Here is a 16,110-nt window from a genome sequence, read left to right as displayed (position 1 = left end):
TCTGGTATTACTTTAACTAACAAAAACAGCTGCAGAATAACCTTGCAATGGGGTAATTGACAAAGATCCTCCTATCTCCAACCTCACTGGTCACCACCCACTTAGACCCAAACCCTCACAACCTTGCAATGCACTGGTAATTTTCAAGTCATTTACAGTCAATTTGAGTAGACCTGCCCCCAAAACAGCACCATGCCTCCCTTTCCTCCCGACAGGAACCAGATCTCTCTCTCCCTGAGTTCTAGTTGAAAGTACAGATTCTTCTAGAAGGAACAGCATCCAGGGCAACTCCCATCTTACTGTTGGAAATCCAAGATGGAAGAGAAAAAAGATGATGCAGTGGGTTGAATAGCGTGGCCCTCAAAATTCATGTGCAAAACCTCAGAATGTGACCTTACTAAGTTATGGGGTCTTTGTAGATGTAATCATGTTAAGATGAGGTCATAGTGGATGAGGGTGGGACCTAATCCAATGACTGATGTCCTCAGAAGAGAAGAAGACACATGGAAAAGACAAACAACCATGCGAAGACGGAGGCAGAGATTGAAGTGATCTAGGGACAAGCCAAGGAATGCCAAAGATTGCTGGCAATCACAAGAAACTGGAAAAGACAAGGAAGGTTCCTTCCTCCCCTCGAGCCTTCAGAGCAAAAGCACGGCTTTGATTTCAGACTTCCAGCCTCCAGAACTGTGAGAGAATAAGTTTCTGTTGTCTTAAGACAGTCTGTGGTTCTTTGTTATGGCAGGCCCTAGGAAACTCACCCAGATAGCAATCATTAACCTGGAAGATGGATGTGGGGGAAGCTAAGAGATGGGACAGAGCTGGGGAAGGGTGGGGAGCTGGCCAAGGCCAGGCTGGCTCTCCTTGGGCTGTCACCTATGAATATCTAATTATTCTCCACAGGTTTAACTAGGAGCGCTAGGCATTCCTTATCTCATTGTCACTCAAAATACTTCAGGGACATAGGTCCCTGTTGTTAGCCCCGTTTTACAGTCAAGACACTCAGGTTTCAACTGGTGAAGCCCTTCAGAACAGCCAAGGACCTACAGAATCTGGTTCCCACCAAGACAAAGCACAGCTAGTCCCAAACTCTTGTTTTACGTGCAGGTGAACAGATGGGTGGAATGACTTGACCACACAGCACGCGGCAAAGAACAAACGGAAATAGAACTCAAGGGTCTCGTGTCCTGATTTCCTATTCTCCCCATTAGGTACAGGCCAATATCCTACACTCCTCCAGCAGAAGTGCTCTGAAAGAAGGAAGTTGCTAAAGGTATCTCAGTGCCAAACCCCAAGGATTTCACAAACACAGGGAAAGGAAATGGCTTTCTCAGTTCGATTTTTACAAGACGCTTGAATCTTTCTTTTCACAATATAAATGAAGTCAGGGTGGTCGTTTTGGTTTGCATCTAAATCCAGACCCTCTCAAGGCAAGTTTTCAAGGTACAAATGAGCTCACTGGGAACTACTGAAACCCCAGGGTCACAGCAAGGACAAACTCACCTTTCGAAAGTTCTGCCCCCCAAAAGAGTATAAGCTAGACTTACAGGAAGATAAACACACAAAAAGCTTCTTTAAGGGACAAAAGCAAGTTGCTTTTGCAACTTGCAATCCAAATTTTTAAAAATGATGTATACATGGGGACGACGGGAAAGCCCCAGAAATATATTTAGCAGATGAGTAACAGGGGGTTACCTCCAATTGGGAAAGCTGAGGAGGAGGACATTTTTTCTAGCCTCCAGCCTACAATGTTTAATTTTTCTTACATTGATCATGGAACACTTGAAACTTTTACAGAAAAGAAATACCCAGAATAGGTAAACCCATAAAGACAGAAAGCAGACAAGGGGAGGGGGGAAATGGGGATTGACTGCTAGTAGGGACAGGATTCTGTCTGGGATGTTAAAAATGTTCTGAACTACACACAGGTGGTGGTTGCACAACATTGTGAATGTACTTAAAGTCACTAAACTATACACTTGAAAATGGTTAAGATTGGGCGCCTGGCTGGTTCAGTCAGTGGAGTATGTGACTCGATCTGGGGGCCGTGAGTTTGAGCCCCACATTGGGTGTAGAGATTACTTAAAAATAAAAAAATTAAAACAATATTGGGGCGCCTGGGTGGCTCAATCAGTTAAGCATCCAACTTCAGCTCAGGTCATGATCTCACGTTTCATGAATTTGAGACTCGCGTCGGCTCTGTGCTGCGTCGGGCTGTGCTGACAGCTCAGAGCCTGGAACCTACTTCATTTTTTGTTTTTAGTTTCTTTTAATGTTTATTTATTTTTGAGAGAGAGAGAGAGAGAGGGCCTGAGTGGAGGAGGGGGAAAGAGTAAGGGAGACACAATCTGAAGCAGGCTCCAGGCTCTGAGCCATCAGCACAGAGCCGGACATGGGGCTGGAACCCACGAACTAAGAGATTATGACCAGAGCCGAAGCTGGACGCCCAACCAACTGAGCTACCCAAGCGCTCCAACCTGGAGACTACTTCAGATTCTGTGTCTCCCTCTCTCTTTGCTCCTCCCCAGTTCACACTCTGTCTCTCTCTCTCTCTCTCAAAAAATAAATAAATAAGTAAATAAATAAATATTAAAATAATAATAATAATAAAATAAATTTAAAAATTAAAATAAGTATTTTAATAAAATAAAATGGTTAAGATGGTAAATTCTTGAAGATTTTTTTAGTATTCCATTATTCTTTTTTTTTTTGGAGAGAGAACAGGAGCAGGAGAAAGGGGCAGCAGGGGAGAGAGGGGGAGAGAGAGAGAGAGAGAGAGAATGAGAAAGAATCTCAAGCAGTCTCCACATTCAGCACAGAGCCTGACATAGGGCTCGATCCCATGACCCTGGGATCACGACCTAAGTCAAAATCAAGAGTGGGATGCTCAACCGACTGAGCCACCCAGGTGCCCCAATTCTTGAACATTTTGGAAGATTCTAAAGTAGTGATCTAGTAAGTAAAAAAGAAAAAAAATTAATGTTTATTTATTTTTGAGAGAGAGACAGAGTGCAAGTGGGGGAGGGGCAGGGAGAGAGGGAGACACAGAATCCAAAGCAGGCTCCAGGTTCCAAGCTGTCAGCACAGAATCTGACACGGAGTTCGAAACCACAACCCTCAAGATCATGACCTGAGCCAAAGTCGGATGCTCAACTGACTGAGCCACTGAGACACCCCAAAAAAGAAAACATTTTAAGACAAAATAGTGTCATGTGTATTTTACCACAATTAAAAAAAACACATTACAGGGGTGCCTGAGTAACTTTGGCTCAGGTCATGATCTGGTGGTTTGTGAGTTCGAGCCCCGCGTCGGGCTCTGTGCTGACAGCTCAGAGCCTGGAGCCTGCTTCAGATTCTGTGTCTTCCCCTCTCTCTTCCCCTCCCCTGCTCACACTCTGTGTCTGTCTCTCAATAATTAAAAAAAATTTTTAATAAATACATTACAAATGAAAGGAAAAAATGAGTTTTCCCAATACTGCACTGTATGTTAACTAACTAGAATTTAAATAAAAAATTGGTGGGGGTGGGGGGGCGCCTGGGTGGCTCAGTTTGTTAAGCATCTGACTTCGGCTCAGTTTGTTAAGCATCTGACTTTAGCTCAGGTCATGATCTCACGGTTTGTGGGTTTGAGCTCCACCTCGGACTCTGCTGTTAGCGTGGAGCCTCCTTCAGATCCTCTGTATCCCTCTCTCTGCCCCTCCCCGTTTGTGCATGCATGCTCCTTCTTGCTCTCTCTCAAAAATAAATAAACATTAAAATTAAAAAAATTTTTTTTTAATTTTTTAATGAAAAAACGGTTTTTTTTTTAATTTTTTAAATGTCTATTTATTTTTGAGAGAGAGAGAGACAGAGTGCAAGCAGGGGAGGGGCAGAGAGAGAGGGAGACAGAATCTGAAGCAGGCTCTAGGCTCCGAGCTGTCAGCACAGAGCCCAATGTGGGGCTCGAACTCACAAACTGTGAGATCATGACCTGGGCCAAAGTCGGATGTTTAATCAACTGAGCCACCCAGGCGGCCCCCAAAAATGGGTTTTTGATAAAAGCCAAAACCTAGCCATCTGGAGACCGAGTTGTTTTGGGACCGTCTCCAATCCCAGGGGCCTCTGGTTACCATGAACCACCATCAGCAGCAATCTCTGAGGCCCTGGAGAAAAGGACAGAAGGAAAAATGTTGTCTTTTTGCAACACAGCCAAAGATCATAACTGGTCAGTCACCAAGTGGGAACCACCATTGGCCAGAGACACAAATCACTCAATGGTAGGGATACCCATAGACACGGGACCCACATTCCTGACCTGCGTTTGATTTCTCAGCCAGCACAAACGAAAGCTCAATATCTGAGGACAGAGAACAAAGGCACCGAAGTGTGTGCAGCCAGTGTCCGTAACAACACTCTCGGTCTGAAGGTCACTCTTGGATGCCACATCTTTTCTGGGTCTCCAGGGACCGTGAGGGGCTAATGGCCTGGCTGGACAGCCAAGAACTCCCCTGTTCTGGAAGAGATGTTTGGCCCACTTCCCTGTACAGACTCCTGGCCACACAGCACTTAGACACCAGCAGCTGCTCCAGTTTTCCTGAGGCTCTAAGGAGACCTGTCTACCCAATTTACGAGCTCTTCAAGCTGCAAAAGGCCTCCCCAGACAAGGCTCAAGAACATAAATATCTCCAAAGATAGGCAATTCAAGCTCTCTCGGCCTCAGTTGCCATCTTCCTGGAAACCTCTGCGCCATGAGAGCCAAGTGGAGGAAGAAGCAAAAGCACAGGCTAAGGAGAAAAAGAAGAAAGATGGGACACAGGTCCAAGTAAACCACTAGCTTATGCACCCACGGAAGCCACAGGAGCAGAAATAAGGAAAGCCAGAGGCCAGGGACACGGGTACGAGTTCCTGAACTGCACAGCTACTTTCTAGAACTTGATTCAGTGGATCTAAAACATCCAGCACCATCTGATCACAATGACCACCTTTGAGAGACATAGCTTGTTCAGACCAAAAAACACTCCCTTTTGGTCCTTTGCCCTGGACCTGTGACTTTCGGGACTAATTCTGTTTTCATTTGGAACGTGTACACAATCAATCATCTCTTCTGCTATTTTAGTAAAAAAAAAGAGAGAGAGAGAGAGAGAGAGAGAGAGGCAAGTTCAATAAGTGAGCTAAGTGACTAGATTATATGAAAAAAAGATGTGAGAGCCTAATAATAAATACACACTCAGGGAGGCAGTAGGGAGTGGTGGGGAGTGGGGTGCTGCTACTCACTTCCTACTAATGGTAGCCAGTCTGGAACACAGGCCAGGAGAGCTAGGATATTTTTTTTATGACTTTTCTGATATTTTAATGTTGGCAAGTAATTACAAAAATATATTTCATACTGTGCAGGCCAAACATAATGCCAAGAGGCTGGATTTGGCCAGGGACTGCTGATTTATAACCTGTTCCAGGGCCTGACCCATTGCTTCTGTAAAGAAAGCCCAAGCAGTCCCCTTACCACCTTCTCCCTAAATGCAGAATGGCCTCTGAGAGGGGAGAGAATTTCTCTACAAAGCAGTATGGTGTAGGGGGTAAACACAAGGACTCCCCCATTGTGGTCTTGGGCAAATCACTTAACCTATCAGTACCTCAATTTTCTCATCTGCAAAATGAGGCTAGTAAAAATACTACTGAGGGTTGTTGGGAGGTTTAAATGAGTTTATATATGGAAAACCCCTATAAGAGCACATCACAATTGACATGCATTATCACACATTATCACAACCTGCCATTGAACCCCATGGTGGGGATAGGAGGGAGGAGGCTGGGCTCCTTAAAACTTACCTAAACCCCTCCCCCAGGCCTCCTCCACACCATCGACCAGCCTAGGCTGAATCCAGTCTCAGATGCCCATCAGGGGGTACACGTGAGAGACAAGAGGGGCCAAGTCTCACCCCGAGAAAGAAATCTGACCAACTGAGGAACCAGGAACACTACACAAACAGATCAGAGACACAAAGATGCATTTCAAGTAAAAAACGGAGGGGTGCCTGGATGGCTCAGTCGGTTAAGTGTCCAACTTCGGCTCAGGTCATGATCTCCCAGTTTGTGGGTTCGAGACCCACATCGGGCTCTGTGCTGACAGTTTAGAACCTGGAGCTTGCTTTGGATTCTGTGTCTCCCTCTCTCTCTCTGCCCCTCCTCCTCTCATGCTCTGTTTCTCTCTCAAAAATAAAAAAAATCTAAAGTAAAAAAAGGGCTTTCCACAAGCACAGAACAACATTTCCTTATAAGATGAATGTGTTTTTAACTCACAATATGTAGGGGCCCCAATACTATTAATGGTCTTATGACTGATGAAAATTCCTTCTTGTTTTTTTTTTTTACTTTAAAGGACCTCAGAAGAAAAAAAGGAGCCTCATGAAAGAATGCTAAGGTTTCTTTGGGAAACCCAATAGATAAAACTCCATACCGAGAGATTAAGGATTCTTAACCCAGGGTCCAGGAACAGGCTCAGGAATCCAACAGGTTAGGAGTCCCCTGACCTGGCATGCAAAATTTTGTGTGTATAAGCAAATTTATATAAAACCCTCAGGTGAGGTCAGCAACCTATAAAAAAGTCAAGAGTCAATAAAAAAGACCCAAAGCAAGTAAAGATTTGCTTTATAGGGATGGTCACCACAGAGTTCTTTTACCAGGCAATTTCCTCCAGTTTATAAGATTTTCATTTCATGGCACCTGGAGGAACACACCTTCTATATGAAGTGAAATATATCTGGATTAATGATTTTGAACACCCTCTCCCTTTGCGGGTGGTGCCCCTCTGCCTGCCCTGGGGTCTCACTCCAATAAGAGTTCAGCCCCCAGATCACTGAGCATCTTGAGGACAGGATCTTATTAATATTTCTGTATTGCAGGCCCTGACACCTGTTTCCTAAATGAATCAGTGAACGCATGAACTAGTTTACAAGACCTGGGTATCGTCTCCAGCCATCAAAAAAGAGACTTAAATTGCTTCCAACCCCAGCAGCAGGCAGCTGGACTCACTGGGGAATCAGACACTGGAAGAGGAAGCCTAAATGCCTCCGAGGCCTCACAGCAAAAAGCCTGACCGATGTTGAAAAAAGAGGTGGTTCTGCATAGTGGCATACACTCAAGAGCTCTTAAGCCACTCCCAGGTCCTCATCCCAGCTCCCCTCATTTACCTGCTCTGTCACCTCAGGCACATCCTTTACCCTCTCTGAACCTACTTCCGTATCTGGTAAGTGCAGATAGTTGAGGTAGCTTGCCTAGCACTGGTACCTGACAGGTAGCCAGTTTTCCACAAATGGTATGATGATGATTACTACAGGGCAAGGCCTCTCAGGGTATGTCCTAGGAAATACACACACCGCCTGTGTGCACTGTGCCTGTAACAGCCTTCCCCTTCCAGAGAACTCCTATGCAACCTCTAAGGCCCAAGCCAAATGCCCTCTGCGTAACTGTCTCAGAGCCCTGGCACCTGGTGTGGCTGATGAGTGTTCTTCACCTCATTTCTATGCCCTGGGTACACACAGCATGCCACAGGCAACTTAATTCCCTATGTCCTGACTTTTTCTCCTTTCTACTTCCCTGCTAATAGGTAAGCTGCCAATGCCTTCCTGCTTTCTGTTTCCCCAGCGGTTAGCCCAGATGGTGCTTAATGAATATTTACTCAATAATTAGGCTCTGCTTAAAGACCTCTGAACCCCAGGTGGCTACCTCAGCAGGCCACCTAGAGGACCACCAGGAGGCACAACTGGTCATATGAAACAGATGCATGCTCTGGGAGAAGCCAGCCCAGAGTCTTGCTGAACAGGATGGAGGGGTCTGTCCCCAAACCTAACAACAGCACTGTGGGCACACCCATGATGTCTAATGCCAGCAAAGCCTGCCAGATTTTCAATAAGTGCTGAGAATAAGTCCTTGCCAACCACAGAGGCAGCTCCCCCTATATAGCTCAATGGTGGCCTCAGCTCAGGGGCCCTACAAGGGCTTGCTTGGACCAGAAGCCCCTTTCCATGCATAGACATACCCCCAGGACAGTCTGCACCAAGCCACCCTGTGCTGAGCTGCCCCTGGGAACTGCCAGGCCCTTCTCAGCCGCCCAGGTCCAGATGCGACCCCCTGCCCACCTTCACACCCTCCAGGAGTGCCTGGGGGTCCTCGATGCCCTCGGGGACACACTTCTTGTTCTCTGGGAGAGATTCCAGTTTCTCCACCAGCGCTTTCAGGCCCTTCAGCTCAAACTCGGTGAGGTGGGTCCACTTGGCAGAGACCCCCGTGGCTGGAGAGCCAGTGGGCGTCTTGGGGTAGTCTGTGGGCACCGTCGTGGACTTCACACTCTCCTCCGACTCGTTAGACAAAGTCCTTTGGAGGAACCGCATGGCAGGTGCTTTGGGCTTCTTCCCGGGGGCCTCCTGGTCCTCTGAAGGGGTGCTGGTGGGCGAGGCAGGACCATCAGCCGGAAGTTTGGGCACCTTATCTGCACCCTCCTCCTCCTCCTCTTCCTCCTCCTCCTCCTTCTCTTCCTCCTGAGGCTGCTGCTCACAGGACTCCTCCTCCATCTCCAGCCAGGAATCAGATGAGAAGCCGTCTATGCTGGGTTTTCTTGGGGCATCTACAGGGAGCAGGAGGGTCAGCAGAAGACTGAGATGAATGGCCCAAACTCCCTGCTGGAAGTCCCTGGAGCCTCCACTCACTATGCCTCCCCTTTACTCAGGAGACCGGGCTTCTTTTTTTTTTTTTTTAATTTTTTTTTTTTAATGTTTATTTTTGAGACAGAGAGAGACAGAGCATGAGCGGAGCAGGGGTAGAAAGAGAGGGAGACACAGAATCCGAAGCAGGCTCCAGGCTCTGAGCTGTCAGCACAGAGCCCGACACAGGGCTCGAATTCACAAGCTGTGAGATCGTGACCTGAGCCGAAGTCGGACGCTTAACTGAGCCACCCAGGTGCCCTGCTTCTTTTGACAGTTCTAATGGTCTATGCCTCCCTCAGCCTCTAGAAAGGTAGGGGTCAGTCAGACGTTGGTTCAAATCCCAGCTCTCTGTTTCTTCCTAGCTATGTGTTCCCATTCAGGTTGCTTTACCTCTCTGAATACACCTGGCATTTTACTTTTCAACATATAAAAATGAGACCAAAAAAATACATATAATGATTCATATGAAATATCCAGAACAGGGGGAAATCTATGGAGACAGAAAGTAGATTAGTGACTGCCTAGGCTGGGGTAGGGGGAGATAAGGAGATAACTCAAGGGTACAGGTTTCTTTCTGGGGTAAAGAAACCAACCCCAAAATTGACTGGTGATGATTGCACAGCTCTGGGAATATACTAAAAACCACTGAGTTGTACACATTACCTTGTAGGATATGTGAACTACATGTTTTTAAAAATGTAAGGCACACGCGGTACCTGGGTGGCTCAGTCAGTTAAGCATCTGACTGGCTCAGGTCATGATCTCACAGCTCGTGAGTTCAAGCCTTGCCTCAGGCTCTGCACTGACAGTGTAAAGCCCGCTTCAGATCCTCTCAGTCTCTCTCTCTCTGCCTCTCCCCAACTCACGCTTTCTCTATCTCAAAATAAATAAATTTAAATATATATATATATAGATGGCACAAAATGCTTCCTCTGAACACTTATGGTGAGGATTCAGTAAGGCATCACTAAGCATGGGTCCTGGTGCACAACCAGCATTTGATAAATGAGGCAACTGCCTAACATCTCCCCCTTTTCTTTTGTGGGAGGAGTGCTGAGACAATGAGAAACAAAGACAAGAAATTTTAAGAAAAAATCAGGCACCAATGACCCAAATGCCGCCTCAAGATTTTGTCTCATGCCTGCAAATGGAATCGGGATGTTCTCCTATGGCCCTAAATACACAAATGAGAGATGTGACCTCCTGTTTGCTGGTCCTGAGGACTGCCACAAAATCAACCGACCGGTCCCCATAGGAACGTGGAGCTACTACAACCACAGGGGTTATCTCATTATTTCAGAATCATTTCCTAATTCCTACCAAGCTGGGAGCTTCCAAAGAGCAGGCTGTGGGGTCTCAGACTTTTCCACACCTGAATATTACATCATCTGACATGTTTGAGACTCACAACAGACTCCCCAGACAAAACTGAACCTCTAGGAGGTAAAGGAGCACTTCCCAATAAAGACCCCAGCAGAAACATTTGTTCCCCATCATATGCCCAGCGTGAAACCCCCAGAAGTCACTGAGGATGAAAGTCAAGGGAAGGAGGGAAGAAGGCTTTTTGCAGTGAGGAAAAAAAAAAAAAATAGGGAATCTAAAAATCCTGGCGATTGCAAGAGAAAGAAACAGTGCAAACCCTAAAGGAGACAGACCGATCGTATTTTTCTACCCTGTGATGAGACAGAAACCATGAATGAGGCTCAGCAGACTTTGCATCCAGGAAACCCCTCAGCAGTAACAGCTCAGAGGCAGGGACAGAGGGAAGATGGGTGTTCCTCCAGATTGCTCCTGGGGGCTCACTGTCACAGCTAGAGGCAACTTCAGGCGGGCACCTATGAGTCAAGATTCAAGGACTGAGCCATTTGGGGGGTGATGTCCCTTTAAATAAAGGAAGTAAGGCAGGGCTCCGCAGCTGTGGCTATAAACGCTCTCTCCCAGCCTCTGTCAGAACCACCCACTGCTCTGGCAAGCTTGTGTCTCCAGCCCTGGTCACCCCTCCCGCTGGCTCAAAGCTGGCCTCAGATTTTGAGGACTGGCTGCACCTCGCGGGCCCGCTCCCATATAGACAAAAACCAACCCCTAGGTGCAGCAGAGGGGTGAGGATAGGGGGATCAGCTGGTGGCCATGGAGAAATAAAACAACCAGGATTATTTGCTCCGTGGGGGTCCTGTCTCAGCAACCATGCCTGGACTGGATTCTCCTCACACCTAAACGGTCACCAGCGAGACCTGGAGGCCACCAGTGGGACTCTTTGGGGGGGGGGGGGTCACAATTTCATTTTCTTGGACCCTGTATTCCAAATGGAAGGTCAACAAGGATGGCTTCCCCTTCCTAAGGGGTCTCTAGGAATCTATCGGTTCAAAAGAATTCCAGAAACCCAGGGACTCTCAGGGGCCACACTGAAAAAATTCTTCCTGCCCAGCTGAGCAGTGGAGGCGGCCAGTCCGCATTTCACTCACCAATAAGCATGGATTCTCTCTGGTATTCCTGAGTGAGGTAGGACCGCTGGGTCACACAGTATACGTATCTCTCCAAGACATACCAGCACATCTCATAGTAGAAGGGGTAACGGAATTTGGGCTGCACCTGAAAGCAAAGACCCAGGAGTAGAAGTCAGTTTCTGGAGGGCAAAGGAGAAACAGGGAGGAAACTGGGAGGAGGGGGTTTCTGCAGGTGGGAGTTATTTTCACCATCTTAAGCAAGAGCACAAATGGTGTGAGGGGAAAAATGGGGGAGGCGGGCCGGAAGGCAGGAGAGAGGCGCTGGAAGGGGCAAGATACCAGTAGCATGCACAAATGAGGAGGAAGAGGGGAGAAAGAGGCCTATGTGACAGCATCATTTCAAAGCTCCCTGAGCTGCATGCCGCCAGGGAAAGGCGGATGGGGTCCGCTTTGTGCTTCTGTGAGATGCAGAGAAACAAGAGTTGTCCCCTGACCTACTGACGGAGGGTGCGGGTACCTGCGGATGTGATCCTGATTCCAGCTACAACAAACACAGGCTCCTCCTTGTTCTCAAAAAATTCTTACACAGACTCTGCTATCCCTCCCTGCCCCTTGAAAGGCAGAAATCGACCCCCAAACCTTACCCATTTGCAGACGGGCTATCAAGCATCTCCTGCACTCTGGGAAGGAGGCAACACGAGGCGGACCAATGAGGAGGGAGGGGGTGTGGCCTCTCCTACCGCCAGGGGCGGGGCCTCAGAGGGGCCCACCTCCTGCTCCTCCCCGACAACCACCTGGCACTGCCCAGCCCATATTCCAGAAGGACTCCCTAGACCCAAGTCCCCACGGTGACCTGGGACCACTCTAACACCAGGGTCTGGTGCAGGAAACCAGATGGAGATTCCCTTTTGGCAGTTTCTTATAGGGGAGGAAGTGTAGGTGCAGACAGCTTTGTGTATCAGAATTATGAAAAGGCCTGGGCTCCAGGAGGATTCTGATGGGTCTATATGGACGAGATGGCAGAGGAAGATGGGAAGGAAGCAATACCACTGATGGCCTTGCACAGATGAACCTTCTGGAAACTTCATCCTGAGAGGGTTAGTGAGGAATGAGGGTGGTGAGAAGGTGGTCCCTGGCTCCCTCCCGCCCCCACCCCAGGGGGCTGAGCCCTCTCTTCCAAGGCTACACGTAGATCCTGTATGTCCAGGCTCACTCCCAGCCTGCTCTCTTGCCCTGTCACCAACAGTGTGTCTGCCTCAAGGGACCAGACCCCTCTTCACCTCTATCATCTTCCAGAAACTCAGGGAGTTGGATGTTAAGCAAGAACACGCTCCCACCTTTTTCTGCAATAGTGTACAGGCAACGTTCTACATGTGAGATGAAGGCAAAGACAAGCACACTTAGCTCCTCCGTTTGCCCTAAAATACCATTTTGCTGCCTCTCTCACAGTGCCCACCTGCAAAAGGCCTCAGCTCTGCCCTGAGAGTCCCAGTTCAGTCCCCCGGCCACCCCAGGCCCCGCTGACTCAGTGTTCAACAGCGAGGCCCTTTTCCCATGTTGGGGGCCTCACTTCTCCCATCTGCTTAGTGGGTCCATTTGACCTCCCCACCTCTGGTGGATGGTATGTTGGAATGAGATCCTGGCCGCCGCATGCTTTTGAGCTCCTCCAGGGGATGCATGGAGTTGGGAACATCATCTAGCGGTTTCCTTGGCTCCAGCTACTTTCCCAAGAACCCTGGTTTTAATGCTGGGATAGTATTAATCCTTTTTCACTGTCACTGGATCAGTGCCCTTCGGAGTTTAAAAAGGAGAGGGGCACTTCTGACTGAGACAGACCCTGACCTCCTCCTGTAAAGAAGGGTCTGGGAGCCTCAACCCCACCCCTGCTCCAGAGGGAGGACCAAGAGACTTTGAAACCAATTGCCAGTACCTATGGAGCAGGCTGAGGACAGGCAGGCTCACCTCTTCTCAGACCCCCACTCACATCTCCCGACTTCAGGTTTGATCGGTAAAACTCTGAAGTTGCAATTGACCTTTCAAATTTTGGGAAACCGTCCGAGCCAAGCCGCTCTGCATTGAAGGGCACCATGGCACCTGAGAATCTTTCTAGATCAGGAAAAAAAAAAATCTATTTTTTGGCTGTATTTCAGGAGAGGAAGAGAAGTCTCCCCTCATTGTTGCTGAACCCAAGGGAAACCGGCTGGGTGAAAACAAATAAATGCTGATGAAGGAATTCAAATTTTTTCATTTTATTTTTATTTTTTTTTTCCAAGAGAGCACCGCAGGAAACAAAATTTGCAAAGAATTGACTTACAAACGGGTTGTCGCCTTCCACCCTTCGCCTTCAAAAGGTTTCAGCCACATGCCTGGGAACATTAAACACACGATTGCTCAACATTACTTGTTGACAAATTCCGAGCCTCACCAAATTGAGTTGTTCACCGAAAGGCAAGGCAGTCAGAAAGCATGCAGCGCTCCTAGCCTGGGGGGTAATCAATCTATCAACGGATCTCAAGGGGTAGCTTTGAGTTCCCAAAGGCCCATGCGAGTAGCACTCAGCCTTAGCCCTTCCTCTTAGAGCTGAGTGACCTCAGGAGATCAGAACCAAAGGTGTTTCGGTGCATCTAGAACTCCCGGGTTTCAAGGGACTTGAAAAACTAAAATATGAGGGTGGGTGGAAGTGTCTTAAAATTTGTTTTTCTCCTGGAAAAAAAAAAAAAAAAGTCAATGGAAAAAAAAAAATCCAATGGTAGAGGAAAGAGGAGAGGAAGGGAAAATTATTTGCAATTTCCAAATAGATTCACTGGCTGAGAGGGAATGGAGTGTGTGTGTTACCTTTCCTGAGAAAGCTGCTTTCACTAGAGCCATTAGGGGGGGAAAAAAAAGATAAACATAAGAGAGACGGCAGTTTAATGAATGACCAACTGGACCATCCCTGTCCCTGATGAACCTAACTGGAGTTAAAAATACGTAGCGATAGTTGTTGAGACGTTATCTTCAAATAATAAACATGCAACACACCCGTTCTTTGTAGTTCTTTGACTCCCTGCATCTTTAGAACAAGAGGATTTAATCCACACGGGGGTGGAGGGGGCATGCATGTGGGTTTCTACACATGCAGACCACCAGGTCCTTGCAGGGTAAGGCCTCATGGGCAGCAGGGTCAAGCCGCCTATGAACCCCTCTCCCCAAATTAAAATCCTAGCGAAAGAGACATGGCTTCCTAGACATAGGAGAACCTTGGGGTTCCCCTGGTCTGGATGGGAGGGGGTTTCCCCACGTTGGGCCACAAAGGCAAATTCTTTTTCTTAGACAAATCCACACCATGGGGCTTAAAGATTGACAGTTTCCTGTCCCACCCCCTGCCTTTGGTTTCCAAGCAAAGCCCTCTTTTAGGGACTCTTGAAAAACTATTTTTAAATGACCATAACCTTCTTAAGAAAGCTCACAGGGATGTAAAGAATTAAGCTGTAGCGAGCTGACAAGGAGCCCTGGCATTTTATCTGGATTCCCGTGCTCTCTCCCCAGCATCTTTTGTCTGCTTTGGCTCCTAAGACATAAACAATTGGGCCTTGTAGCCAAGCCCTCTCCAAAGACCAGAAATCAAAGCAGATTAAACAGCCTGCCGCTGCTTCCAGCCCAGACTGCCCGCCAGCCCCCCGCCCATCAACCTGCTTCAGGGAAACCAGATGGGGTGCCCACTCAGACAACAGGGACAGTGGGCCTTGGGGGAGGAGACCCCGCCACACTCATCTCAATGTGGGCATGATATTCTACAGGAACTTGGCATGACGCTGGGGGTTCTGCACTATTACCCTCCCTCCAGCCTCCCACCCAGCAGGGGAGAAGAGCTGGGCTCCTAATGGAATGATGGGGCCCAAATCCACTGAGATGTGCAATTCGGATTCCCTGGGGGAGAGGACAGCTGCCAAGCAAGTTGCCAAAGCCTTTAGAAATCCCAGCCTGACTCTGGCTTTCAGGAATTGGCTGGAAAGTCGCGGGCCTCACTTCTAGATTTCTCCTTTTCTATCCCACGCCTCCCTAGTCAGCTAACACACAAACTGGCCCATTCTTCAGGGCTGGCCAAAGAACAGTTGGCCGAAGCCCCAGACAGCACTTGACCCAGACTACGAGATCACCACTCACACCCAAATGGTGCCTTTTTCCAGAATGCCACGGGGCAGCATCCACCAGACCGGGAAAGGGATGGTGGGCAGACGACAGAGAAAAGAGGCATGAAAATCCACAAAACAAGACCCAAATTCTGCAGACCCAGGCCTCCCAGCAGCAAACCCGCCAATCTGGAGATGAGGCACACCTGACCACTGCATTGAGCTCAATGCTACTCCCAGGAAAGCCCTGGACAAGGTCCCTCAATGTCGGGACTGTTAGAGAGGCCAAATACACACATAGTAGCTAAGATTTTGGCTCACTTACATGATTCCGTGCAGACCAGGGCCTAAAAACAAGACCAAGAAAGGCAGGGACCCCAGGCTCAGAGCATCTGCCTCAAGTTGATGCTTCTTTAGTGTCCAGACATGACATTACCTCTCTGGGGCAAAAAAGTCACCTCTGAGGCAAAGCCCAAGAAGACATGGTGTGGTCAAGCCATACAACGGAATATGAGTCAGCCATAAAAAAGGAACATAGCACCGACATCTGCTTCGACGTGGATGAACCCTAAAACATCATGCAAAGTGAAAGGAGCCAATCACACAAGGACACGATATAGGATTCCATGTCTATGAAACGTCCAAAACAGGCAAATCTGTAGAGACAGAAAGCAGACTGTTGGTTGCCACAGGCCGGGCGGGGGAGATGATGGAAGGTGACTGCTAATGAGTAGCATTTTCTTTCTGGGGTGATGAAAATGTCCTTGAATTAGAGGTGGTAGCCGCACAACATGGTGAATACGCTAAATGCCACTGAATTGTGCACGATAACTGGTGAGTTTTATGGTACGTGGAATGAATCTCAATAGAGAA

The 16,110-nt window shown here is 48.0% G+C and overlaps 1 protein-coding gene and 1 long non-coding RNA gene across 16 annotated transcripts in view; one reads left to right on the top strand and one right to left on the bottom strand.

The window, feature by feature from the left end:
* Positions 1–16,110, bottom strand: part of KDM2B (lysine demethylase 2B) — a 151,767-nt gene that overhangs the window by 57,268 nt on the left and 78,389 nt on the right. For all 11 annotated transcript variants that reach the window (XM_027044229.2, XM_027044226.2, XM_027044224.2 and 8 more), the window contains 2 exons: positions 11,144–11,270; positions 8,118–8,602 (listed from right to left, as the gene is read on the bottom strand). In XM_027044229.2, the coding sequence (XP_026900030.1) occupies positions 8,118–8,602; positions 11,144–11,270 (612 nt within the window). The remainder of the gene's footprint in view (positions 1–8,117; positions 8,603–11,143; positions 11,271–16,110) is intronic.
* LOC106967548 (uncharacterized) lies at positions 463–13,364 on the top strand. Of its 5 annotated transcripts, XR_008291778.1 has the most exons (7): positions 464–689; positions 1,212–1,273; positions 4,313–4,874; positions 6,359–6,492; positions 6,882–7,225; positions 9,733–12,222; positions 13,276–13,364. It is a non-coding gene; the product is annotated as an uncharacterized LOC106967548 (long non-coding RNA). The 5 variants fall into 5 exon arrangements; XR_003415612.2 differs by lacking the exon at positions 4,313–4,874 and having other exon boundaries at positions 463–689; positions 9,730–12,222; XR_003415611.2 differs by lacking the exon at positions 4,313–4,874.

This window comes from Acinonyx jubatus, chromosome D3 (assembly GCF_027475565.1).
Source record: "Acinonyx jubatus isolate Ajub_Pintada_27869175 chromosome D3, VMU_Ajub_asm_v1.0, whole genome shotgun sequence".
Lineage (NCBI taxonomy): Eukaryota > Metazoa > Chordata > Mammalia > Carnivora > Felidae > Acinonyx > Acinonyx jubatus.
Note: the sequence above shows the minus strand (reverse complement) of the source record. Positions and strands in the feature narration are given on the sequence as shown.